This window comes from Bubalus bubalis, chromosome 5 (genome assembly GCF_019923935.1).
Source record: "Bubalus bubalis isolate 160015118507 breed Murrah chromosome 5, NDDB_SH_1, whole genome shotgun sequence".
Lineage (NCBI taxonomy): Eukaryota > Metazoa > Chordata > Mammalia > Artiodactyla > Bovidae > Bubalus > Bubalus bubalis.
The window spans coordinates 132,422,645-132,446,658 of record NC_059161.1 but is presented as its reverse complement, the minus strand read 5'-3'; the positions used below and the strand labels follow the sequence as shown (position 1 = coordinate 132,446,658).

The following is a 24,014-nucleotide window of genomic DNA, read 5'->3' as shown; positions in this document are numbered from 1 at the left end:
GAGAAAAGCCTGCGCAGTGAAGACCCAACACAACCAAAACTGAATAAATAATTAATAATAATGATAAAAAGGTCACAGTTCCCAGCTCCTAGAAAGGGAGATTCCCAACCAACACCCCATCAGTCAGAGATGAATCCAAAAGACCAAGCTTGAGTCCAAAAGCAAGAACGCCAACCAATGCCCCATCTGAGATGGGGTCAAATGACCAAGCCTTAGTCCCAACCAATGCTCTGCTGCAAGCAAAGCCAACGTGGTGGGAAGAACATCTCGGTGTCATCACCCTCAAGCTCCATTACCAGAGACATCACAACCAGCCAGAGCAGGTACTGATACACACATGCTACAGACAACAAACACCATCATACAGATAAGAGATCAGATGAGGTGTCGTCCGAATATTCCACTCCCACTCCCAGATGGAGGTGGCCAAACAGGTAGGCCCAGCTGCCGAAAGGGAACCCAGAGTGGCTCCTTTCTCGTGGAATGAACCCAGATGGAGCAGGTAGAACTCCCAGCCAGTGCAAACTGGAGTGACTCACCCCCAAATGACTCTGAGTATGGACTGTGGCTCAGGATATTTATTGGCTTCAAACAGTCTCATGTCTGGAAGGCCAGTGCCTGTCAGGAAGAATCCCTTCAAGTTCCCTGGAACAAAATGAGTTCCAGTAGCTACTGCAGACTCAAGGAAGGGGCTTCCCTGTCTGGGGTCACCCACCATGGATACGGACTCCTGGTTGACTTGAAAAATTGCTGTTGATCCAAGTTTGTATGTTCAACACATAGTGAGGACAAAAAAGTTGAAACATCAGAGTTTGGAGCAGAGAAAAGTTATTGCAAGAGCAGAGCAGAAGAACAGGTGGCTCGTGCTCAAAAAACTGGAACTCCCAGATGGTTTGGGGGGAGGCATATTTAAAGGTAAATTAAAGGGTGAGAGCTGCAGAGTATGTCACTTTCTTCTGGGGTAATACAGTGGTGCTCTAGGAATCTTGCATTCAGCCAGAATTTACCATCCTCCACCTGGGTGGGGGCCTTAGCTCCTGCAGAAGAACTCAAAGATATGTTAAGTCCATCTCTCAAGGAGGAATCAGGACCTGGCTTTATTGCTGCTATATTGTTACTTGGCTGCTCCTCTTTTATTTCTGTATTACCTCCCTTCCCTAATCAGTAACTGCATCTGTCCTTTGGAATTCAGAGAAGGTCTAGGAGGTTGAAGCCTTTTTCCTACAGACAAGAAACAGGGGACATGGAAAGGCTTTTGTAGCCAAGAGGGCCCCACAAGGTCCTGCTTGGTTTCATTATTTTTCATTATAACTTGGTGAATACAGTTATTGATAAGATGGCAATTGTTCCAAGATATATGTAGTTTGAATGCTGCTGCTAAGTAGCTTCGGTCGTGTCCGACTCTGTGCAACCCCAGAGACGGCAGCCCACTAGGCTCCTCTGTCCCTGGGACTCTCCAAGCAAGAATACTGGAGTGGGCTGCCATTTCCTTCTCCAATGCATGAAAGTGAAAAGTGAAAGTGAAGTTGCTCAGTTGTACCCAACTCCCATCGACCCCATGGACTGCAGCCTACCAGGCCTCTCCGTCCATGGGATTTTCCAGGCAAGAGTACTGGAGTGGGTTGCCATTGCCCTTATGATGATGTAAAAAAACATATATTGAATTTTAGCCTTATTACCAACAAAACTGTTAGCTCTAAGCCATATGAGATCTAAACCATTTTCAGATATGATGGTTATCCAGGGGAGGATTCCTACTAACAGAATTTGACTACAGAAAGAACTCTCAGTATTTCTACAAGAAAAACAGCCACTTTCAGCCTCTGGCTCATTAACAACATGAATCAGACAGTCTGACTTACCAATGTGATATCTTCAATGCCAGAACTGAATGTCACATACTTTCATGAGGGCACTAAAGTCAAAGGGCACAAATAAATGTTCAAAAACTAGAAGAACAGAGACTTTGAAGTTTGAAGAGATGAGTTTCATAACTTAACAAATATGATCTTCTATTTGCACATCTCTGAAAATTCGAACTGAGCAAATTACGGATTGATAGAATCCGGTGGGGTCTTTTTAAAGAACATTTTGACTGTAATTTTCCATCAGAAGAAGATCCATGCCTAAAGTGTTGATGAATGCAGTCCACTTTTTGCTCCCCGTTAGCCAAACCCAACCTGAAAGCAGGAGACTGGGAGGCTCCTGGGGCTCCAGGTGAGCTGCAGTCGAGGGGTCGTGGTCGTGGTCGGAGGCCGAGAGGAGGCCTCCAGCACCGGCGCCACGGGCAGCGTCTGCTGCTGCGTTCGGCTTCCAGGTGGGTCGTGTCACAGCAGGAGCACATGTGACGGGGGTGACGCAGTAGAGAAGACAGGATACTGCAGAAAGAGATGACGCAGTAGACAAGAAGACAGGATACTGCAGAAAGAGATGACAAAGCCTTTATTTGGGGAGAGGCGAGGGAGGAGGATTGTCTTTGGTGTGTGTGAAGACAGGTCCTCTCTCACAAGGCAAGGTCTTAGCATGAGGTCAGCACATCCTGCTGAGTGGGCAGGAGGAGAGAAAGAGGTGGCACTAGCCAGTGCTGGGGAAGAGGGTGGGAGGGGACGGGTTTTGGTGTGACTGAAGGAGCGTTCCTAGCCATGGCCCAGAGATCCAGGCCAGGTGGACTATGAAGGTTCACCAGAGCAGTTTCTAAGTAACTGCTGGGCACCAGAGGCAGCAAGCTGAGGGATGGGACATAGCCAGAGGCAGGGGCACTTAAAATGGAAATTGAGAAGGGAGTGCAGCTATCTTATCGGTATTACAGAGACCAGGGAATAACCTTGACAGTGACTGACTGAAGTGTGTGGAGGGCAAGACCACAGGAGGTGAGGCCTGGGGGATGAGGGTCAGGTGAGATGGGTTAGCTATGTGTGTAGCAAAGTCACCAAGAATGGTACCTGGAGGAGTAAGCGGAGCAAGACAGAATCGAGATGCTCACATCCTCTGCAACTGTGAGAGATTGCTGGGGATTCTGTGACTGACAGTGCCTGTGAAGGGCTTCAGGAGCACCATTGAATAGCATGTCACCCCAGAGGGTTGGGTTTGCTGAAAAAGAAAATCAGCAGTCCTAAGGTAGTACAGGGGGCACCTCGTCCTCCACCAGTCTGGGGACTTATTTTGTTGGGAGCGGACAGCAAATTATGCTTGGAGACTGAGATTGTCTTTGCCCATAGTTTATTTAACACAAAATTATAATAATTGCATAAGCCAGTAACATGCAGGATAATGTTTCCTTGTAATAAACCAATAAAGAAATAACATAATCCAAACAAATGATAAATTAATTACACTGCTGTTCCACAGAAGGGGAGATGACAGGAATAAAGTCCAAATTTAGTTGAAGTTATTTATCGCTTGAGGTGTGGCTTCTCTAAGAGGTTCTCCAGAGTCAGGAGCCAGCCAGGAGCCGACATTCCATGGCCTGTTGCTAGGGAATGATCCTGACACGGCTTGCTTCATTCTTAAATCAACTTTACTTCCAAAACGATCTCTTTTGGCCTTTGTCATAAAGAAGTAGATTAAAACAACTTCACTTACATCATAAAAAGTGCATTTGAAATCATATCAAACCAACACACAGCACTCTGGAGACTGGGAGGAAGTGGAGGAAGGGGAATGATGCTGGCCCCTCTCTGCTGGGGCCGGAGGGATTCAGAAGGACAGGAATCCAGGCCCCACTCCAGGGACCCTGCTTCCATGGGTCTGCACCATGTCGAAGCCCTGGGGACAGCACTTTTAAACATCTCTCCAGGTGACCTGGCAAGCAGCCCGAGGACCACAAAGTTAAAGAAGGTGATGGGTCCATCGGAGCGCAATCAGAGCAAGGGCTGTCCCACTGACTAGACCCTTCGGGCCTTGGGGACAGGGTGGGGCTCACGTTTGCTGACTGCAGTCTCACCCATACAGCCACGTTGTTTTGTTACAGATGACTTTGCTACAGGTTGTTTCTCCTCAACTCTTGGAACTATGTGTACAAGTAGGTTATATCATCTATGAGTTTCATTTCACGTTAGCAAGGGGATTACAGACTGCTTGTGATAAACAGACGGCCAAATGGATGAGAAGCTCTAAGTGCTCAGAGGACACAGGACAAGGGTCTGGGGTCTGTGACAGACTCAGGACCAGCTAGAGGCGCGTGAGAGGCAGGGAGACAAACAGGGCAGGGTGGCCAACCCGGACGGAGCTGCTCTGGAGGTCTGGTGAAGGTGCGAGTCGATTCTGAACAAGGGGTCCCCCGGGTTCAGGTAGGGCAGAAACTTTGGGTCCTTGCGGAGACCCTGCGGGAGAGTGGGCCTCTCCTGCCGGATGCCATGGGCCGCCAGGTGGCAGCATGGGACAGGAGAAGAGGGGCCGGGCCCAGGGCAGGAGGGTCAGGATGGCACGCTGCTCCTGGGAGATCAGGTCAGGGGCCCAGGCGGCCCAGCCCATGTCTCCATTACAGCATTGGACTGTCTCCCCCAGGCCCTGGACTTCCCCAGGCTGGAGGACCACCGAAGGAAGCTAAGTCAGAGAGCCCCTCGGCGCCCCCTGCAGTGATATTGGTCATCACACCAGGCCTCAGAGACAGTCCAGCTCCTCGCCGCTTGGTCACTCTCAGGCCCACCCTCTGTTCCCTGGAGGCTGCTGCCCACTTCAGGCCTCCTGTGGCCCTGGGCCCATCTCCCAGCACTCAATCTGCAAGACCCAGGAAGCCCTCAGGAGTGCCCCACCCCTCTGCACCCACCCCCACCCCAGTGGAGATCTTCAGGCTATCTCAGGGCTCAGAGCTCAGTACTGGTCCACGAAGCACATTGAGTGGAGGGGGTTTTCCTCTCCAAAAGAAAGGCCTGGGCCTGGGCCCAGCCCAAGAGCCTGCCACTCTCAGCCACAAGCCAAGCAAGGCTAGAGGCCCTCAGCGTCCCTTCCTTCCTCACTGACCAGGCTCCCCTTGCCCACCTACGTATGTCCATGCACCCCAAACGGTTTGCCAACCAGCCCTCACAGAGCACCCTGGGCCCCTTGCTGCTTGGCACCCACTCAGGGCAGGGGGTGAGGACACACCCACAGCTGCCCTTCTTGTGCTCTCACTGGCCAGGCCTTGACAAGCAGGTTGGACCTGCCCCCAGACTGGCCCGTGAGGCATAAAGCCGGCAAGGCAGCTCATGAGTCACCACCGCTCTGCGCCATGAAGAGAAGCAGCGCCCTCCTGCTAGCGGCTCTCACTGTGCTCTGCACCTGCGGTGAGTCTGCACTGACAGGGGCTTCCAGCACATTCGGGAGGCTGGGGCCAGAGGAGCAGGTGGGAACCTCGGAAACTAGACATCCAGGCACTGGACCTGCAGTGATTGATGCCCTCCTCCTCAGGCACCCCGACCCACTTCCATCACAGAACGTAGACATGGGCAATGACCCTGGTGCCCTTGCTGACCCCAGTCCCCAGGCAACCCTACCCCAACCGTAGACTGATCCCAACCGGCCCCGACCCCAGCCCAGCTTCAACCCCTGGGTCACCACCAAGCCCAATGTCACCAACTCAGCCCAACTCAGGCTGACCCTGACCCCAATCCAAGCTCCAGGTAAGCCAACCTCACAGGAAGGGGAAATTCCCACCACATCAGAGGCTTGGCTTTCCTTCCTCAGTGATGCCAGGGAGCCCAGGGTGAAATGAGGCAGCTGAGGTTAGGGTAACGGGAGGGGTCTGAGGGCAGGGGGAATTGGGGGATGTTGTGGAGGAAAATCCGGGGCAGGTGGGGTGGACGTTGATGGGGAGGGTCTGGAGAACCACTGAGGCTGGAGGTGGGAAGTCTGGGGCTGGGGTTGGGAAGAGTCCTGTCCTGGCATCATCTCACCCCCGCAATACAGGGCTGGCCACAGGGGAGGACACCGAAGAGCTTTTCATGGACTTCCTGCAAACGCTGCTGGTGGGGTCTACGGAGGAGCTCTATGAGGGGCCCCTGAGCAGGTACAACATCAATGCAGATGCCAAGGCAGCAATAGAAGAGCTCAAGTCCTGCATAGACGGCCTACAGCCCATGCACAAGGCGGAGCTGGTCAAGCTGCTGGTATTGTGGCCGGGGGTGGGGGGGACACCCATTCCCTAAAGGCCTGCAACCCTGGCAGGACCCACAGCCCCATTCCTTAGGCCCTTGACTAAATGCCATAGCCCCTCATCGCGCACCCAGTATAGCAACCCCACGCCCCACCATCCCACAGACACCTTCCCCCACCTCCGCCAGCAGAGGGGAACATCCCAGACCTCACCGCCCACATCAGCCTTCAGCCTCCCCTACGTGCACATACATGCATACGCACATGCTCACCTCTGCACACACATGCAAACACATGCACACACCCTGCTTCCCCAGCTGCTGGGAGGGGACTGGCTGCAATGTGCAGAGGCGGGCCTGAGCCTGTTTGCCTGATGGAGCTGTGGCTCTCCAGTTAATGATCACTGGGCATGGAACCGCCAGGCCCCTTGGCCCACACATGTCTGCCTTCCAGGTGCAAGTGCTGGGCAGTCAGGACGATGCCTAGTGGACCCCAGACGTGGCTCCAAGCAGCCATAGGACCAGCTACACAAGCAGCCATGATGACAACACCCCTACCACTTCCGTATGCATGAATTTATCCTCAAGTCATCCAATCAATAAAGCCTCCTGTAGCTCAGGCTCTGGCTCCTCTCTCTCCCCACCCTCAGGGACACTACAGACTCCCATACACAGGGTCATGTGAGTGGCGCACACATGTGTAAGTAACCCCACATAGAGGGCAGACCCACCAACCAAAGTCCAGGCAGACACCCTTGTAAGGAGGTAGACAAAGCCAGCCAGCGTGTAGGCAGACATGTAGATGCAGGGAGGCATTGGACACAAGAAGGTCGGCAGAGGCAGACGCAGGGGCAGGGGCAGGGGCAGGGGCTTAGAGCAAGGAGCGGCAGAGAGCCCCAGAGAGAGGCAGTGGCCAGGGCTGAGGGTACAGGCTGTGTGGGGGCGCTCTACGTCTGAAGGTTATCATTTTGAGACAATAAATGCGCACAACGTACACATGACATGGGTCCAGGGGTTGAGAAGTTACTCAAGGAAAGAGACAAAGTCCCAGCTGGAGCCCCAGGAGGATTCTGCTAGTGAGGACGCTCAGGGTCCAATGGTGGGCACAGCCCGCGTGGTCGGGGGCGAGCAGTGTCAGAGGAAGGCCCCTCAGCAGCTCCCCATGCCAACACCTGCCCCCAAACCAGGACAGGCCTGCCCTTTCCTGGATCCCTGGACCCCCAACAGCCTTCTTGTGCCTCAGTTTCCCCAGGTCAGTAGTCTCAACTGGGGGCAGGATTGAGCAGGTTCAGCTCTGCCCCTAACAACCTTACTCCTTGCCTCGCTGTGCTGGTCCCGGCCCTAGCAGCCCCCTGCCTGTCCTCTGCACTCTACCCTGAACCCTGCAAAGAAGAGCAAAGAAAAGTCTTGGTCCTGAGCCAGCCATGGTGTGGGTGGAGGTCCTGCGGGCTGGGGCCATTGTCTCCATCACATAGACAGTGATCTAGAATCCACCATCCCACAGAGCCACATTCTAGAGCTCAGAGGCAGGGACGCCTCCCCAGTTCTTGACGCCCCCAGGGGGAGAGGGGAGGCCTTCCTCTCCATGCTCCTTTTCTGGAACACCCTGGCACCAAGGCTGGTGGACGGGACCACCTCTGAGAAGGCTCAGTCCATAGGTCGCTCTGAGTGCTGCTCCCAGACCAAAGAGGTGAGGGCCCCTCCAGAGCGGCCCCCTCCCCACTCCAGGGCAAGTCTCATGCAAGAAGTTCCCCATCTTTGTCCATGCTCCTTACCCAGTCACACTCAGAGTCCTCTGAGCAGGAGGAACCTGCCCAGACCCCCTCAAAGCCACTGTGGGCAGGTCCACAAGCGCTAAGAGAGCTTCATGGGCTTGTCTGTGAGGCTCTGATGCTCCTCCTCTTGGGGGGGTGCAGCAGAGCCAACCCACTGCTCTAAGCAGAGGCTCCCAGTGACCCTCGGTCTGGGCCCCAAGTCAAGACTGCACTGAGGAGGCACACTGCCTGCAGTTCTGCCCATCAGTGCGGGCAAAGGCAGTGACGAGGGTGGAGGGCCCAGGCCTTCCAGCACTCGGTCACCCTCCCATCCATGGACAGAACCAGTCATGGCGGAAGAGGTATGGGTGGGCACCTGGAGGCCCCATCGTCCCCGGGGGCCCATCATGGCCCTCTACAGCAGCCCTGGACCCAAGTACCTGATTCCACCCACCACGGGTAAGCCCTTGGGACTCTGGGAGGGCGGGGCAGGGGAAACAGACGCCAGGTCTGGGGTGGGCCTGGGGTGAGCCTGGGCTCCTCTCTCACTCCCAGCCTATCAACTCCTCTAGGGTCGATGGGGGGTTGGGGGGAAGCGCACCGTCTGGTTCCAGGCCGCTCAGAATCCCTGCCCCACAGGCTTTGTGAAGCACACACCCACCAAGCTGCGTGCACCAGCCTACAGCTTCCGTGGGGCTCCCATGCTCCTGGCAGAGAACTGCTCTCCAGGGCCCCGCTACAGCGTGAACCCCAAGATACTGAGAACTGGCAAGGATCTTGGCCCCGCCTACTCCATCCTGGGGCGCTACCACACAAAGACCACACTGACCCCTGGCCCTGGTGAGGGCCCCTGGCTCAGCCCCAGCCCTGCCCAAGCCTGCTGGTGGCCTCTGCAAACCTAGAGGCATGAGTGCGTGAGGGGTGCAGGCGTCCTCACCCTCCCAACCCACCTTCTCCTCACAACAGGGCAATGTCGGACCTGGTGGGGAGCTGGGACCCAGTGCAGCCTCTGAAACTCTGGTGCCCAACTCTGATTGAGGGCCTTCCTTGCCTGACTGAGTCACCACACCAGGCCCACATCAGACTCGCTCTCCAGGCCCCTGTCTCTCTAACTCCTGCAACCAGAGTTTTCATCCTGGACACCCCTTGCAAAACCACGGTTGCCTCTCACTGGGGCCCAGAGGCCCCACACCTGCCATGTTGGGGTCCTCCTTGAGTTGGCCAGCGCCAGGCTGTTTTGACCACCTGTTTTGATCTGTAGGATCATCCTTAACCTCCAGCACCCACATTTTTCCCCCCACCTCATCCCAGGCGACTACTTTCCAGAGAAATCTACCAAGCATGTGTTCGACTCGGCCCCCAGCCACTCTATTTCTGCCCGAACCAAGACCTTCCGAGTGGACAGCACCCCAGGTCCGCAGCAGCCTCGGTGGCCCATGGCTGACTGGGTTGGGGACCCTGGGTAGGTTGGGTGAGGGGGCCACCCTGATGGCTGGTCTCCTGGAGGTGGAAAGCCCAGGGAAGAAGCCAGTGGAGAATCGGGCACAGGGTTCTGTCCAGCCTGAGACTCGACGCTGGTGCATCTGCAGGCCCCGCAGCCTACATGCTACCCATGGTGATGGGTCCCCACACCGTCGGCAAGGTCTCCCAGCCCTCCTTCTCCATCAAGGGCCGCAGCAAGCTGGGCAGCTTCAGCGACGACCTGCACAAGGCAAGGGTCACCTGGCTGGGGCACAGCACGGCTTACCCCCTAGAGAGATGGCCCATCTGGTCCCTTCCCCTAGACCCCAGGGCCTACCAGCCTGGCCCCCATCCTCATGAAACTCTGAAGCTCTTCCTCCCCTGGGAGCCTGCCACCTATCTGGCCCCACCCTCACTGGGCTACATTCCAGAGGTGAGGAGGGGCAGACGGGGGACAGGGTGAAAGAGGTTAAGACTCGGCCAGGAGGCTGACAGTGCTGAGGAGTGATGAAAGCAACGTGGGCGCTGCCTGAAAGGCGAGGAGAGTCTGAGACAGCACAGTGCGCAGGGAGAAGCTGAGCTGGAGGAGGAAAACGAGCTGTGACGTGTTTGGGGGAGAGTCTGAGACAGCGCAGCGCGCAGGGAGAAGCTGAGCTGGAGGAGGAAAACGAGCTGTGACGTGTTTGGGGGAGGAGGGCTCTGGCTCCAGAAATAACCAGTGCCAAGGCCCTGAGGTGCTTGTGTGCCTGGGAGCCTGGCGAGGCTGGCATCACAGCACTGCCAATCTCACCAGCCCAGCCCATGGCCCTTGCATCCCCAATTGGGAAGGGGCCTCTTTCACACACACTCATGGAAAGGAAAGTCTGGGGCTGGCACAGACTGGGATGTCATTGCCATGGTGAGGCTGAAGAGGGTGACGTCCACACAGAGCAGGGCCCACAGCACTGGAGCGTTGTCCCACGGTATGGCCATTGTTTGGAGACAGAAGAGGCCCCGGACACAGACATACAGTGACCTGGGGCCTGAAACCCAGTGTCTGGTGCCAGCCCCTGCCCTTGGAGGCCCCACACTCCGGCAGGCCAAGCCTGTCTGAGCTTCTTTCACCTTGCAGACCCCAGGTCCCGCGGCCTACCGCCAGACTGATGTCCAGGTGACTAAGTTCAAGGCTCCACAGTATACCATGGCTGCCCGGGTGGAGCCTCCAGGGGACAAGACGCTAAAGCCAGGACCAGGAGCCCACAGCCCTGAGAAGGTGTGGCAAGAGCATGGCCCAGACGGGTGGGGTGGGAGCAGGTGGGGGTGACGTGGCCCAGAGGGGTGGTGCGGGGAAGGGCCTGCAAGCCTGCAAGGGTCATGGTGGCTGGGTACCCTCAGGACACGCATGTTCCAGCAGCAGCCTTCTCCCCCGCTGGCGGGCTTTGTGTTCCCAGACCCCCAGACACAGGTTGGTGAGTGCTGCCGAGCGCTCACCACGCCCAGGCTCTGCAGTCAAGCCTGGCAGAGTGGACTTCCTGCTGGCCACCTTGGCCCAGGGTTCCAGGGGTACAGCAAAACCACCGTCAACAGCCCCAGTCCGTGAGGGCAGAGCCTGCAGGGTGGGGCGGCGGTGCCGGCTCCTTACAGCCACTCCTCTCCCAGGTGACGATGACCAGGCCCTGCGCCCCTGTCGTCTCCTTTGGCATCAAACACTCTGACTACATGACGCCCCTGGTCGTGGATGTGGACTAGCCCCGCGACCCCCCCCTCCCCCGCAACCGCCAGAAGCCTCTGCACGTCGCCCCACCAACGATTCCCCGAGCTGAGGGCTGTGGGCGCCTCCTCCTCCAGCTGGGCTGCAGCTGGCCTGGCCCTGGAGGGCAGAGCATGCTTCTTTGGACAATTGCAATCAGTTATTTTTTCTATGTGTTCCCATTTGCTAACCTTGTTTCTTGCTGTGCCCAGATATATAATAAAATCACGGATTCTGCTAGCAATGGTCTCTCTTGGGGTAGGATCCAGCTTTTCCAGAGAGGCTCCCATAGGCAATCACACCATCCCATGTCAGGTTCCAGGGCCTGGGGTCTGAGCTGAGAGGAGGGCTCATTCTGCCTCCATCCCTGCCCTCCAGGTTCTGTTGTATCCTCCAGACGGTCCCTCCAGATGGTTTCTCCCTGGGAGACTGACTCTTCGCTGCTGCAATATGGAGTCTGTGCCCCTCCCCTGGATTCTAGAATAGAGCCTGTGACCATCCTGAATAATCATGCTGTTGTTACTTGACTTCTGAAGCCAGGCCACTCAACATACAAAGGGTTTCTGCCTGGACACCCCCCTTCTCTTTGCTCATCCTCCCATCAGCCACCATGTTGTGAGTGAGATCAGCACACAGCAAGGCAGTGAAGCCAGGTGGGCCCTTAGCTCCCATTCTGCAACCACCTGCAGATTTGTGTTGAGCTTTCAGGGGTGGTAGTGCCAGCCTGTGTCTCCAAAAGGCTGTAACTAACATCCTAAAGCAGAGAGAACCGTCTGTCTCAAACACAAGTAGTCCCCATGAGACATAATCCCCACTGCCACTACACCTGCAGGTGGTCTGTTACACAGCACACAGGAAGCACAGGAGGGTGTGGACAGGGAAGGGGTGTCTGAGCGGGGATGAAGAGGGGTGTTTCAGGGGGGTACCCTGGAGTCCAAGGCCGCCGGCCTTGAGGAACGAATCTAATCTGAGCCGATAGCCCTGCTGCACCTGTGCCTGCAGCTGTACAAAGCACATGACAACTGCTGACCTCACCGAGCTGTGACCATGCCAGGCTACTTGTTCTAAGTACTCGCATATATTCCCTTAATCCTGAAGCAGTAATGCTATCATCTTTCCATCTGAGTCACAGAAACCTGGGCAAAGAAAGGTCCAGGAGCAGGAATTCTCAAGCCCACATCTGCCTGCCCAGGGGGACGAGTGAGGAGCAGAGCAGGGCCCAGAAAAAGAGCAGCAGAGTAAAGACCACCAGTGCCTGTGGCCAGTTTGTAGACCAGGGTCAGTTCCAGACAAAACTTTCTGAAGCCTCCACAGAAATGAAAACACCAAAGGCCATGTTTACTTTGATACTGTTTATTTCAAGTTTTTATTGCTAATTGCCTTGTCTTTGACTTAAGGGACAGAGCCTGGCTGTTTGTCCACACCTGACACCGAAGGCCCTCAAGTCCTTCTCTGTTTTATGGTCTCAGGAATCAATGTCAGCACCCCCCACTTATCCACAGTATTAGGTGCTCAGTGTACAGGGCTGAGGAGGAGGGTGAAGGCCCCACAGGAAACCCTGCTGACACAGCACAGCAGAGCTCCATGCCCGCTTCAGGAATGCATCTAACACAATGAGAAACAAATACCCAGACCCCAAATAGCTGGAAAGGCTACAAAGAGTCATCGAGATGGAGAAGCAGGGAGGCACAGACGGCAACCTGAGGGGAAACACACAGCAGAGACGGCAAAGTCCTCCTCATAGAAGGGACTTCACTGACAGTTCAGTTGGTACAGAACCCGCCTGCAGGAGACCTGGGTTCGTTCCCTGGGATGGGGAGATTCCCTGGAGAAGGGAAAGGCTACCCACTCCAGTATTCTTGTTTGGATAATTCTGTGAACTACAGTCCATGGGGTGACCAACAGTCAGACACGACTGAGCAACTTCCACTTTCCTCAGAAAAGACCACGCTGAAACACGAACTCCAAATTCCTGGTCTGCTTTGGAGCGGGGCAGGGGGGTGGGCTGCCCTGGCTGAGCCACTTTCTCAGGAAACAAGGCTAACAGGCCCAGAAAAGGCAGGGGCCACGGAGTTCAGGTCTGCGGGTATCTGCTGTGCCTGCAGTGATCAGATGGAGACACCATATGGGTAGCAGCTTTGCGTCTGGTGACCAGTGGACAAGTCCCTATGACTAGGTTCACTGTGAGATGTGCAGAGGGCGAAGTCAAAGCCGTGGCACACAGAAGAATGGGGAACAAGGCATGACCACAGGGGCCTGTGGAGGAATGTCAAGGAGGACAGAGAAACACCCAAGCCCCAGGGACACAGAGGCAAGTGAGCCAACCTTACTGTGTGAGAAGCACACACTGGAGGGATGGTGACAGGAGGCCAAGGGCCCAGCCAAGTGCAGTAGAGAGATAAGGGCTCCATGGCAAGTGTCTGAGGAGAGGCCAGGCCTGCTGGGCAGGGAGCAAGGGAGAGGAGGAGGAGCAGCAGGAGTGGCAGGGCCAGAAGGCGAGGTCCGCCTGGCCAGAGGAGAGAGCGAGGTGCCGAGAGGAGCCGATACGCCACGCGCGGCATGAGCGTGCGGCAGCTGCACAGCGCGCCCAGACGTCAGGGAGTAAGGAGCGTAACTAAGGGGAGTGGGAACAGGAACCGGCAAAGACAGAGCCAGTGACTTGTTTCTTACAAGCGTTTTTATGGGAAGACAAGGATACTGGGGACTCACAGTCAGGTACAAAGAAGCCACTGGTTTGGCTGGGCCTGTTAGTTCAGTTCATAGGAGCAGGGGAATGACCAAGTGGACACTGAGGGCCCAGGGAGGGGTGGGCAGACATTGCAGGGTTAGGGTTAGCTTAGTGGAAACCGCCCACAAACCCTCAAAAAGTGACCTATAGGTCCTAAGAAAAGGCATTATCCAGAAACCTCCTGCCTACACCAATAAAAGCCCCGCCTCACACCTTGCCTGACGCTTAAATGTCAGATGGACCTGTCTCTAGACATCTAGTCTCCTGGCAACAGATCTCTGATGCTGGGTAGATCCTGAATCCCATGAAAACATTAGTTTCTGCTCCTGGATACATAGCTGGGAAACTGCCAGGATCTGGACCCCAAGTCTTCAGCCAAGGCTGCAGTTCCTTCCTCCATCCACATCCCCCTGCCCATCCCTGAGAGTCTGGTTTCAGTCATGGGATTGGAGGGCAGGAAGAAGCCACTCAGCAGCACCTCTGAATCTCTCTGGGTCGTGGATGACCAGCAGCCCCGGCCAGAGAAACTGCAATATCCGGGCTGAGGACACTCAGCTGGAGGTGACAAGAATGATTTGCGCTTCACAGCCACACCCGCTTCCGTGTCAGCTCCAGGCAACTCAAGCACCAGACACAGCCTCATCAGGACCAAGGCAGCGCAGGGGAGCCCTGAGATGTTCAGGACCTTGAGGGCCGAGGGAAGGACTGCTGCTCACAGGTGGCCGTGTCCAGGATTCCCAGATGCTCTGCTTGGACCCAACACTGCTGGGGCTTCTAGAGCCCAAGGTGGCGAGGGAGCCGGGCCTTGGCTACCCCATAGGGATAGGGCCCTTGCACACACAGAACCAGTTAACATGAGCTCACTGGGTTAGAGGCTCCCAACCACGCAGGAAGAAGATTCCTAAGCCACGATCATCATTTCAAAGGAGTATTTTGTAAACAAGTTCTCTGGAGCCCAAAACACCAGACAGAGGAAGATCCTGGTTGCCCCAGGCACCCACAGAAGCCAGCTCCCACGGGCTCACGTCCTTGCCCTCGACAGGAGGTAGGAGAGGATGAAGAAGGCCACAATCAGGCCCACAGCCATACCACAAAGCAGCTTCCGGTTGTCTCGCCCAGATCGTGCCATTGTGGAAAACCGCTTCACACTCCCTGTGAGTAGGCCCATCATACTTGTGAAATCTGAGTCCTGGGGGAGAAATTCCAACGCTGTCACATAGGGCAGCGACTCCGCAACAAACATACACAGATGGGGGCTGCAAAGCAGGTGGTGGGGCGCTGAGCTGACCGCGACACTTGCAAACCGCAGGCCCTTACCATGCCATCCAGGTACCGGTTCTGGTCCTCCGCATCCCTATCAATGTCCAGAGCCAGCTGGTCAGGACACAGAGGGGACAGGGTCAGCCCAGGACAAACACAGTGACCAGCACCTGACCCCCAACAAGACCAGCAGAGATCAGGAGATCCAAATGCCACCTGGGCCGCACACAGATAAGTGTGCCATGATGGGACAAGGAGAACGGAACTACCTGAAACCCATCCAGGTCTTTACCGCCCTCCGATCCCCCCTCCATGGTGCCAGGTGGAGGCAAAAGGAGAGAACCACCACTGACCGATTTGAGCCTGGTGACCTTGGAGGCCAAGCTGTCAGCCATCCGCTTGTTTTCTCGGTCTAGAATCTCCTCCACAGCACCAGGACTCTGAGCTGCGAGGAGAGAGAGAAGCTGAAAGCATGAATCCACCCGTGAACATCCCCGTGACCCCGTATCTCAGCCCTTTGTGGCCTCCGGACTCCAATCCCACCTGGCCCAGTCAGGTGTCTAAGGGAACTGGGCCTTTGTGGGTCTGTTGAGCAGGTCCTACCCTCGCCCAGGATCCAACACTTCACACGTGAGATAGACTGTACAAACAACAGTGTGAGTGAGCACAGGTCCTGTGCATGTATCCAGGCTGGGATGGTGGGCGCGCACCTCCAAAGGGCTCTGTTCAACCAGTACTCTCAGACATTCTGTGACAGAGCTTGTACCATCCCTCCGCAGATGTCACTAGCAAGGTACACAGAACCTGTTCTCAAAATAAACCCCAATGAGCTCTGGTAAAGACTTTGGAAAGACTGACTAACAGGGCTTGAGACTGATCCCACACAGGGTCTTGTGTGTCACCCAGAGCCTGGTACCTGCTGAGACCTGGCCCGTGACAGGCGCTGGGCCTGGTGATTCAGAATTACCATTCTATAAGGCTGGTGAGAACTGTTTACCACAAAGTTCGGAATGCATATCTGCCTCGGGCCAGATGCTTCAAGGAGACTCATCAAAAACGGGCACAGTCTAGGAACCATGGATATTTGCAAACCCCAAAATAAGAGGTGTAAAGGTCCTACCAATCGATTGTACCATTAATTCCTTAAAAGTCACAACAGCCCAGGGAAACAAGAATCAGCATCCCACTTCGCAGGTGAAAAGAGAGACTCCCAGAGGGCAAGTGGGCACTAGGCATGCTTGGGCCCTCCTATCACGCGCAGCTCTCACTCCGAGGGGGCCTAGCCTCCGGGACCCGTCGACCAGGAGACCCGGCCGAGGTCCTGTGCAGAGTCATCTCCCAGGGACGGAACGGGTGGGGACTGCGGGCATCCGGACCCCGCAGGTTCACGCAGCAGTTGGGCAGGAGCGCCCACAGGGACCCAGCGACTCATCCACAGCGCGGCGGGCTGCACCCTGGCCGCCCTTCCCCAACTACGCCCGCCCGCAGGGTCTTCCCAACCACGCCACCTAGTGGCGCGGAGAAAGGCGAAGGAAGTTCCTAAGGGCAGCGGAGTCGGCCCGGCGAGCCCTGTAGCCACCCGCCTCCGCCGTTCCGCGCTCACCCCGAGCCCAGTCCGCCATCGCGTCCAGCTTCCACCCCGGGGTCTGTCACCGCTCGATTACAGCCTCCTCGGACGTGGCGCAGTCGCCGGAAGGGGCTTCCGGACCCACCCCTTCCGCCTCAGGCCCCCCACTTCCGGCCGAGATCTGGCCGACGGAGTGGGCGGTGGGAACCAGAGGGATCTGACGTTTCTTCCGTCGTTTGACTTGGGGATGGGGCTGGCGTTTTCTCTCGGGACTTCTGGATGATTTGTGTTTTTAGAGGCAACTATGGTGCCGACAGACACTCGAGCAGCCACTCCCGCCTAAGGCGGTATCCGGGTCCTAACCGGGAAGAGCACACGGGCCTTTCCCGGGCCAAAGAGGCTCCTCGCGGCGAGCCAGCGGGGGTTGAGGCCTGGAGCGAACTCGGTGGGAAGCCCGGTTCCAGTTACTGCCGGCAGGACAAACTGGAGATCAGTGCCTAGAAAGTGCCTGGAACGAGCGAGCGGTGCAGAAGTCGCAGGAGTGAAGCCCTCCGAAGAAAACAAGAAACCAAGAAGAGGGGTGGGAGCGTGAGGGAAGTGGGTAAGGTAGGAGCCTTTTTGGCCTTGCACGCGGTGCTGACAAGGGGCCTGGCAAAGCAGATGCTTAACAAAGCCTTCTTGCCCGGTGGATGGATTATAAGTTACCCACCCATCGTAATGGAGCAACTGCTGTGTCATTTACTCGACAATCCATTGAAATGGGAACTTTTATCATCTCCGCTTTTCAAAAAAGGGAACGGTCCAAGCAGACCAGCAGGTGTGCCTGCTTACACAGCAATGAAGTCACCGCACACAATCAGACTCTGTCTTTATCCTGACCTGCCCCCCCCCCCCCCCGCCTCCCCAGTCTCTCTTTTCTCTCAGCCCCAACAATGATGTTTCTCTCTCCCACCACGGCCATTCCCACCCTTGCACTGGCCACTCCTGCCTTGCATAACCTTCCTGAGCCTAAGAGCCTTTCCGGGCTCACTCCTTAGGCTCCGGTCTCAGCAAAAACTGGCACTTCTTTAGATCTCCTTGCAGCCCATCAAGCCCCTTTTCTTATTCAATCACAGCACTATAGCTGCCTAACGTTGTCTTGTTTGCCCGTTTTGGTCTTCACGTCTGGCACATAAGCGCCAAGAAGGCAGGGACCTGTGGGTTCTATTCACCCGCATCCCGGCTCCTCGCATGCAGTAGGCACTCAAACATCTGTTTAGAAACCAAGTGGTCCGGAGGTTGTAAAGTCCTTTCCTCCTCGACTTTTCCCTGGACATTTCACTCGTTCTGTGCATCAAGAGGGGTGTTGGTGTGCGTGTGATGGAGAGGTGCGCGGCTGAGGCCCTCTCCTGTCAGGAATCCTAGCCCAAGGAGTGAGGCTCACCGCTCGGTTCAGGGCGATTCCGGCCCATAGGTCGGACGATCACCGACCCGGAGCTTAAGGCCAAAGCTGACTCGGCAGCAAAGCCTTCAAGTTCTATCCCGCTGTTCCAGGCCTCGCCCCTTTAAGGCGCCACACAGCCCATAGAGCTCGGCGCCCGCAGGTTCCCGGTTTCCCCCACGCGCACCCAGGCCACACCCTGCGGCGCCGCGCACGCCCCGTCCCGGCCTCCCACGCGCGCAGCCCAGACCCCGCCCCTTTAAGGCGCCGCGCAGCCCAGAGAGCTCGGCGCCCGCCCCGTCCCGGCTTCCCCTGCGCGCAGTCCAGGCCCCGCCCCGCGGCGCCGCGCACGCCCCGTCCAGGCCTTTCCTGAGCGCAGCGCAGACCCCGCCCCGCGGCGCCGCGTACGCCCCATCCCGGCCTCCCCCGCGCGCCGAGCCTGGGCGGGGCGGGCAGACGCTGGCCCGGAATCGCGAAAGCAGGACCCTCTGGCTTCCCTGGCATCGGGTCCTGGAGGTGCCATGGAGCCCCGGGCAGTCGCAGATGCCTTGGAGACGGGGGAGGAGGACGTAGTTATGGAAGCTTTGCGCGCGTACAACCGGGAGGTGAGCGGGAGTTGTAGACTTGGGACGTGCAGAGAGGAGGTGGGGCCGGGTGGGGCCCGCGCGCGTGGCCGGCAGGAGGGGCGGCAAGAGTGGTGAGCGTGGCAAGGGGCTGAGGGTGGAAGGGAGAGCGATGCGGAGGAGCACCGACTCTCTGAGGAGTTGCTAGGGTGCTGATGTGTGGGGCTGGGGCGCCATTTGTTCATAGAGGTGCCTTTGGCCTCAGGCCCTCATCCGCGGAACCCGGGTTCTGCCGCGGTAGGCCTGTGCCTTCTGAGCCTCTGGGTTTCTTTGCAGAACTCCCAGAGTTTCACGTTTGATGATGCGCAACAGGAGGATAGGAAGGTGGGTGCTCACCGGAGGTAGAGGGGCATGATTGGGGGGCCCAGGTAGAAGGACCTGGTGGAACGGCTCTTCTCCCTGCCCACAGAGACTGGCGAAGCTGCTTGTCTCGGTCCTGGAGCAGGGCCTGCCACCCTCCCGCCGCGTCATCTGGCTGCAGAGCATCCGCATCTTGTCCAGGGACCGCAGCTGCCTGGACTCCTTCACCAGTCGCCGGAGCCTGCAGGCTCTTGCCTGCTATGCTGGCATCTCCGCCTCCCAGGGGTCGGTCCCTGAGCCGCTGAACATGGATGTTGTACTTGAGTCCCTTAAGTGCCTGTGCAACCTCGTGCTAAGCAGCCCCGTGGCACAGGCGCTGGCGGCAGAGGCGGGGCTCGTGGTGAGGCTTGCAGAGCGTGTAGGACTGTGCCGCCAGAGCAGCTTCCCACACGACGTCCAGTTCTTTGACTTGCGTCTTCTCTTTTTGCTAACTGCACTCCGCACCGACGTGCGCCAGCAGCTGTTTCAGGAGCTGCAGGGAGTGCGCCTGCTGACCAGGGCGCTGGAGCTGACTTTGGGAATGACTGAGGGCGAGAGGCACCCTGAGCTCCTGCCTCCCCAGGAGACTGAGCGAGCCATGGAGATCCTCAAAGTGCTCTTCAACATCACCTTCGACTCCATCAAGAGGGAGGTGGATGAGGTGAGGGCTGACCTCAACCTGTGGGTGGAGTTTAACAACTTGGACATACCCTGCACATGCTTCTTTGCTGGGTTCCTTCAAATTTCTGGATTAGGTGTGCTTAGCCAGTCGAGAGAAGCAGGGAACACCTATCTTGGACGGGTCTCACGGAAGTTTTCTGAGGGAGTTGGAGAGCATAACTGGCTCTTGCAGCCTGGCTGGAGGGCTGTGTGGTGTGCAGGGGAGGCTCTGACATTCTTCACGATGAGACTGAGTGTGGGGCTAAAGCACAGAGCAGCTGTGTCCCAAGGGGATCCATTGATATTCTTAACCAAGAGAGTTCTCTTGAGGTCTCCTGGGAGAGGACAAGCACCAGGGTGTACAGTAGAGATGCAGAGTTAATGCATGTGGTCTTCAGGGGCGTCCAGAAGGCAGACTCTCAGTTGGCAGCAGTGGGGGCCAGTGGGGCTCTCTCTCACAGGAACTCCTGTCTGTCTGGTCAGGAAGACGCTGCCCTGTACCGGCATCTGGGCACCCTTCTGCGGCACTGTGTGATGCTTGCTGCTGCTGGAGACCGCACAGAGGAGCTCCACGGGTGAGGGGTGCCTGTCATGCGGGGTGGCGGGGAGGAATGGGGGTGGTCTGCTCACAGGTCTCTGTGCTGGTTCCCAGCCTTAGACAGTCTTCATCCTTCTGGGTGGAACCAGACAAAAGTGTGTTTCTGGGGCGCTCCAGCACTTACGGTCTAGGATCAGAGGTGTGAGTCCAAGGCAGGAAGGTGCCAGGGGGCCTTGGCTAGGGGCAGCGGGCACTGTAGTATCGATAGGGTAGTATGTTTCTTCACTTTCGTTCCTGGTAGCCTGTGCCTAGGCCGGTTCTCAGTTTGAGCTGTGTTGCCTCAACCTAGGTATGTGGTATGCTGGGCATCTGCAGGAAGTAGTACTCTTGGCTCTGGTGCCTGGTTCTACTGCTTGGGCCCCCAGACACTGGTTCATGGCATTTATGGCCCCGGCAGCTGGCAGCAGGGGGTTGTATTTACCAAGTGCCCCTTTCATCTGCCCCCAGCCACGCAGTGAACCTCCTGGGGAACTTGCCTGTCAAGTGTCTGGATGTTCTTCTCACGCTGGAGCCACACGAAGGTTCCTTGGAGTTCCTAGGAGTGAACATGGATGTGATTCGTGTCCTCCTCAGCTTCATGGAGAAACGTCTCCATCAGGTGGGCAGGGAGACGACTGTGGCTTTGGCCCAGGCTTTCCTAGCTGCTGTGGTCACTGAGTTTTTGCCGTCCACACTGGTGAGGGGAGATCAACTCCCCAGTGTGATTCAGGCAGTGCCTCCAACTTCATGGTCAAGCCAGACCTTCCTTCCTGAGAAGTATGTGGAAACAACTTTTCAGAATCTGACAAAGTACTCATTTTTCAGATCTCTTTGTGCATCCTCTTGAGGGGTCCTGAGAAGCTCCCCACCCCTTCCCCCTTGAAGCGCCACCATGCTCCCCGTCCTTCTTTGCGACCCTAGACTCAGAATGTCACTGTGCATGAGCAGCCCTCGAGATGAGCGTCAGCTGTGCCTTGGCTTCCCTCAGAGGAGCCACAGGACCTCAAGAGCCGGCGGCTCCCTGATCCCTGCAGCTGCACCACGGGACGCTGGCTGGCCGGCGCTCTGACCAGCCTCTCTGGGAGTCTGCAGGCATCGTGCAGGCTCGAGTGTGGCAGACTGAAGAGTCAGGGCCTTGTGGGCTGCCTTGTGTGCTGGTGGTTAACGGCTTTAAACACGCTGTTTCCACCCCCTCCGTTCAAAGGTGGGGAAAGTAGTTAAATGATTCGCCCCGACGTACGAATGGCCTTCTGAGTTAGCATCTGTGCCTGTTCTTTTTGAAGCTCATACAGACACCCACGGCTCGCTCCTGGTCCCTCAGCTGGGCCACTTCCCGAGTGCCTCCCACCAGGATCGTCTGGGGCAGGTGCCTGGCCCCCTGGTCTTGAGTAAGGGGGGCCCAGTCCAGTGACCGAGGCTCCTCTGCAGACACACAGGCTGAAGGAGAGTGTGGCCCCCGTGCTGAGCGTGCTGACGGAGTGTGCCCGCATGCACCGCCCCGCCAGGAAGTTCCTGAAGGCCCAGGTATGGGGCAGACCGGGCTGTGGCCAGGCCCTGGTTGGAGACCCTGGTCCTTCCAGGCCCAGGCTCAGAGACAGCTGCCTCCTCAGGTGCTGCCCCCGCTGCGGGACGTGAGGACCCGGCCTGAGGTGGGGGAGCTGTTGCGGAACAAACTAGTTCGCCTCATGACACACCTGGACACTGACGTGAAGAGGGTGGCAGCCGAGTTCCTGTTTGTCCTGTGCTCTGAGAGCGGTGAGTTGGGGGCCTGCCCCCGCCTGCCCCTCCCCAGTCACGCTTCCACACTGACTTCTGCCCTGCCCTTCAGTGCCCCGGTTCATCAAGTACACGGGCTATGGAAATGCCGCCGGCCTCCTGGCTGCTAGGGGCCTCATGGCAGGGGGCCGGCCTGAGGGCCAGTACTCGGAGGACGAGGACACAGACACGGACGAGTACAAGGAAGCCAAGGCCAGGTATGTGATGAGACTCTTACTCAACGCCCCCATCCCTGTTACCACACCCATTTGGACCTGCAGGGTAGATGGGATAAGGGTGACCAATGGGTAAACCCTTACAGAACCAGGCCTCTCTTTCTAAGGGCATATTCCAACACCAGGGTGTTCCATTGAGAACACAGGGTGAAGGGGTCTGACCAATGTGGGGGACCAGGTAGCAGGAGCTGGTGACCTGCTGCTCCTGGAGGGAGGCCCTTCTGCAGTTGCCTTGCCTTCCCGGCACCATTCCAGACCCAGGCGGGAAGATGGGAACCCCACCCCCCACGCAGCGCTCCCATCCTGGAGTCACTAATTCCCTACACCTCTCTCTCGGGAAACAGCATAAACCCAGTGACAGGAAGGGTAGAGGAAAAGCCTCCCAACCCCATGGAGGGCATGACAGAGGAGCAGAAGGAACACGAGGCCATGAAGCTGGTGAACATGTTTGACAAGCTTTCCAGGTGCGTGGCATGGCAAGGAGGGCCAGGGCTGGGGCAGAGGAGGACGACCCGTGCCCCGTCGTGCGAGCTGAGGGGGTGGGATCAGAGTGGGATTTAGGTTCTGGCAAGACTGCATTACTAATGTTGGAAATCCTCTGTCTTGGAGAAAGTTCTCTAGCAAAAGGCTAGGGCTGAGGTAAGTATCATGTCCATTTTTCAACTGATGGAAATTGAGGCCCGGAGACAGTGCGAGACCACCCGAGTCTCAGAGCTGAGCTGGCAGTGAGGATTTGGGCCTGGCCGGGACAGCCCCTCCAGGTTTCCCCAGGCCACAGGAGCAGCTCGGGGAAGCAGCAGGCCACAGAGGGGGACCTCTGCTCCACCTCCAGGCTCCCTTTCCCGTCCCCACCATGCCTTCTTCCCACAGGCACAGGGTCATCCAGCCCATGGGGATGAGTCCCCGGGGTCAGCTCACATCCCTGCAGGACGCCATGTGCGAGACCATGGAGGGGCAGCTGTCCTCGGACCCTGACTCGGACCCTGACTGAGAATGGCCGCTCTTCTGCTCCCCTTCAGAACCGGTGCTGCTTCCAGAGGTGTCCTTGGGGCCAGGACGTGGGGAAGCTATGCCCCTCCCTCCAGCTTGGAGGTCCCTTTCTCTTTACTTCCAAAGTTCTATTCATGATTTGCCTTTGGTCCATTTTCTTCTCTGTAGGACTGTGAGGCTCTTGTCCTGCTAGAACTCTGGGAACCTGGTCTTTCTTTCTGTAAATGAAGTGGTTTCTTTTGTGTGTGCCTGAGGGCAGGGCTTAACTGAAGGCAAAAGTATACATGCGTTTGGGAGGGTAGGACTGAGCCTGGGAACAGGCATGAGCACAGCCGGCATGCTGGCCCAGAGCTGATGTTGAGCAGGTACCACATTTCACAGGGCAAAGAACCTGCTGGAACTTTATATGCTAATGCCGGAAACACACTTCTGATCTGCTGTTTTTGTCCCCACTGAGAGCAGAGCTGTTAGCCTCTTGTATTTTTGTTCCTGGCTCAGTGCCCACGTATCAGTGGCTCTGAGAATCTCAATCCTTCCTGCTGGCTTAGATCATTAAATATATGAAGGAAAATGTCTCTCCTGAAACCGTAAGTCTAGATTTCTGTTGTGCACCACAGAGCTTCATGAAAATATCTTTTTGAAATAGAGTTCCAGGCAAGAGTGTGTGCACGCGCATGCGTGTGTGTGAATCTATGTGCAGAATATCAAGTAAAGGCACGTTAAGTAGAAGTAGAATTATGTCTTTCTTAAAATCCAGCACTTTTCCTGGATGACCACTCATGTATTAGGCCACCAGGTCTCCTGAGCAGTTTGTCAGTGAAATCTGCTCCAGGGGGCTCTAGCC

At 56.8% G+C, this 24,014-nt stretch overlaps 4 protein-coding genes across 8 annotated transcripts; 3 read left to right on the top strand and 1 right to left on the bottom strand.

Annotated features, from left to right (window-relative positions):
- Positions 1-3,202: 3,202 nt before the first annotated feature.
- On the bottom strand, positions 3,203-18,189 carry BET1L (Bet1 golgi vesicular membrane trafficking protein like). 4 transcript variants are annotated; one of them, XM_006046903.3, is made up of 5 exons: positions 17,994-18,189; positions 15,357-15,448; positions 15,061-15,117; positions 14,833-14,932; positions 3,203-3,543 (listed from the first exon to the last, which is right to left on the bottom strand). In XM_006046903.3, exons 1-5 carry the CDS (start codon positions 18,019-18,021, stop codon positions 3,518-3,520), a joined length of 303 nt encoding a protein of 100 aa, XP_006046965.2. In that variant the 5' UTR covers positions 18,022-18,189; the 3' UTR covers positions 3,203-3,517. The 4 variants fall into 4 exon arrangements, with proteins under 4 accessions (XP_006046965.2, XP_006046964.2, XP_006046962.2 ...); XM_006046902.4 differs by lacking the exon at positions 3,203-3,543 and adding an exon at positions 12,353-13,114 and having other exon boundaries at positions 17,994-18,188; XM_006046900.4 differs by lacking the exon at positions 3,203-3,543 and having other exon boundaries at positions 14,658-14,932; positions 17,994-18,180.
- SCGB1C1 (secretoglobin family 1C member 1) lies at positions 5,042-6,691 on the top strand. 2 transcript variants are annotated; one of them, XM_025287149.3, is made up of 3 exons: positions 5,042-5,264; positions 5,887-5,986; positions 6,526-6,691. In XM_025287149.3, exons 1-3 carry the CDS (start codon positions 5,210-5,212, stop codon positions 6,644-6,646), a joined length of 276 nt encoding a protein of 91 aa, XP_025142934.1. In that variant the 5' UTR covers positions 5,042-5,209; the 3' UTR covers positions 6,647-6,691. The 2 variants fall into 2 exon arrangements, with proteins under 2 accessions (XP_025142934.1, XP_006040394.1); XM_006040332.4 differs by having other exon boundaries at positions 5,046-5,264; positions 5,887-6,086.
- Positions 7,538-11,067, top strand: ODF3 (outer dense fiber of sperm tails 3). Its single transcript, XM_025287145.2, has 7 exons — positions 7,538-7,761; positions 8,168-8,284; positions 8,465-8,665; positions 9,137-9,238; positions 9,415-9,536; positions 10,398-10,538; positions 10,925-11,067. The coding sequence occupies exons 2-7, from the start codon at positions 8,176-8,178 to the stop codon at positions 11,012-11,014; spliced, it is 765 nt and encodes a 254-aa protein (XP_025142930.1). The 5' UTR covers positions 7,538-7,761; positions 8,168-8,175; the 3' UTR covers positions 11,015-11,067.
- Positions 18,190-18,394: 205 nt separating the features above from the next.
- RIC8A (RIC8 guanine nucleotide exchange factor A) lies at positions 18,395-23,899 on the top strand. The gene is made up of 10 exons (XM_006046907.4): positions 18,395-18,595; positions 18,890-18,937; positions 19,023-19,613; positions 20,096-20,187; positions 20,658-20,808; positions 21,618-21,713; positions 21,800-21,944; positions 22,018-22,162; positions 22,525-22,644; positions 23,051-23,899. Exons 1-10 carry the CDS (start codon positions 18,512-18,514, stop codon positions 23,169-23,171), a joined length of 1,593 nt encoding a protein of 530 aa, XP_006046969.3. The 5' UTR covers positions 18,395-18,511; the 3' UTR covers positions 23,172-23,899.
- The last annotated feature ends 115 nt before the right edge of the window (positions 23,900-24,014 follow it).

What these genes read in the sequence shown, in the direction of transcription:
- SCGB1C1 (XM_006040332.4), top strand. Translation starts at nt 5,210, where the DNA reads ATGAAGAGAAGCAGCGCCCTCCTGCTAGCGGCTCTCACTGTGCTCTGC. An exon ending in CACTGTGCTCTGCACCTGCG is followed by an intron (nt 5,265 to 5,886) that starts GTGAGTCTGCAC and finishes CCCGCAATACAG; the next exon opens with GGCTGGCCACAGGGGAGGAC. An exon ending in CGGAGCTGGTCAAGCTGCTG is followed by an intron (nt 6,087 to 6,525) that starts GTATTGTGGCCG and finishes TCTGCCTTCCAG; the next exon opens with GTGCAAGTGCTGGGCAGTCA.
- ODF3 (XM_025287145.2), top strand. Translation starts at nt 8,176, where the DNA reads ATGGCGGAAGAGGTATGGGTGGGCACCTGGAGGCCCCATCGTCCCCGG. An exon ending in CCTGATTCCACCCACCACGG is followed by an intron (nt 8,285 to 8,464) that starts GTAAGCCCTTGG and finishes CCTGCCCCACAG; the next exon opens with GCTTTGTGAAGCACACACCC. An exon ending in TCAGCGACGACCTGCACAAG is followed by an intron (nt 9,537 to 10,397) that starts GCAAGGGTCACC and finishes TTCACCTTGCAG; the next exon opens with ACCCCAGGTCCCGCGGCCTA.
- BET1L (XM_006046900.4), bottom strand. Translation starts at nt 18,021, where the DNA reads ATGGGCCGGAATCGCCCTGAACCGAGCG. An exon ending in AGGTCACCAGGCTCAAATCG is followed by an intron (nt 15,118 to 15,356) that starts GTCAGTGGTGGT and finishes TGTCCTGACCAG; the next exon opens with CTGGCTCTGGACATTGATAG. An exon ending in ACCGGTACCTGGATGGCATG is followed by an intron (nt 14,933 to 15,060) that starts GTAAGGGCCTGC and finishes TTTCTCCCCCAG; the next exon opens with GACTCAGATTTCACAAGTAT.
- RIC8A (XM_006046907.4), top strand. Translation starts at nt 18,512, where the DNA reads ATGGAGCCCCGGGCAGTCGCAGATGCCTTGGAGACGGGGGAGGAGGAC. An exon ending in TCAAGAGGGAGGTGGATGAG is followed by an intron (nt 19,614 to 20,095) that starts GTGAGGGCTGAC and finishes CTGTCTGGTCAG; the next exon opens with GAAGACGCTGCCCTGTACCG. An exon ending in ATGTTTGACAAGCTTTCCAG is followed by an intron (nt 22,645 to 23,050) that starts GTGCGTGGCATG and finishes TTCTTCCCACAG; the next exon opens with GCACAGGGTCATCCAGCCCA.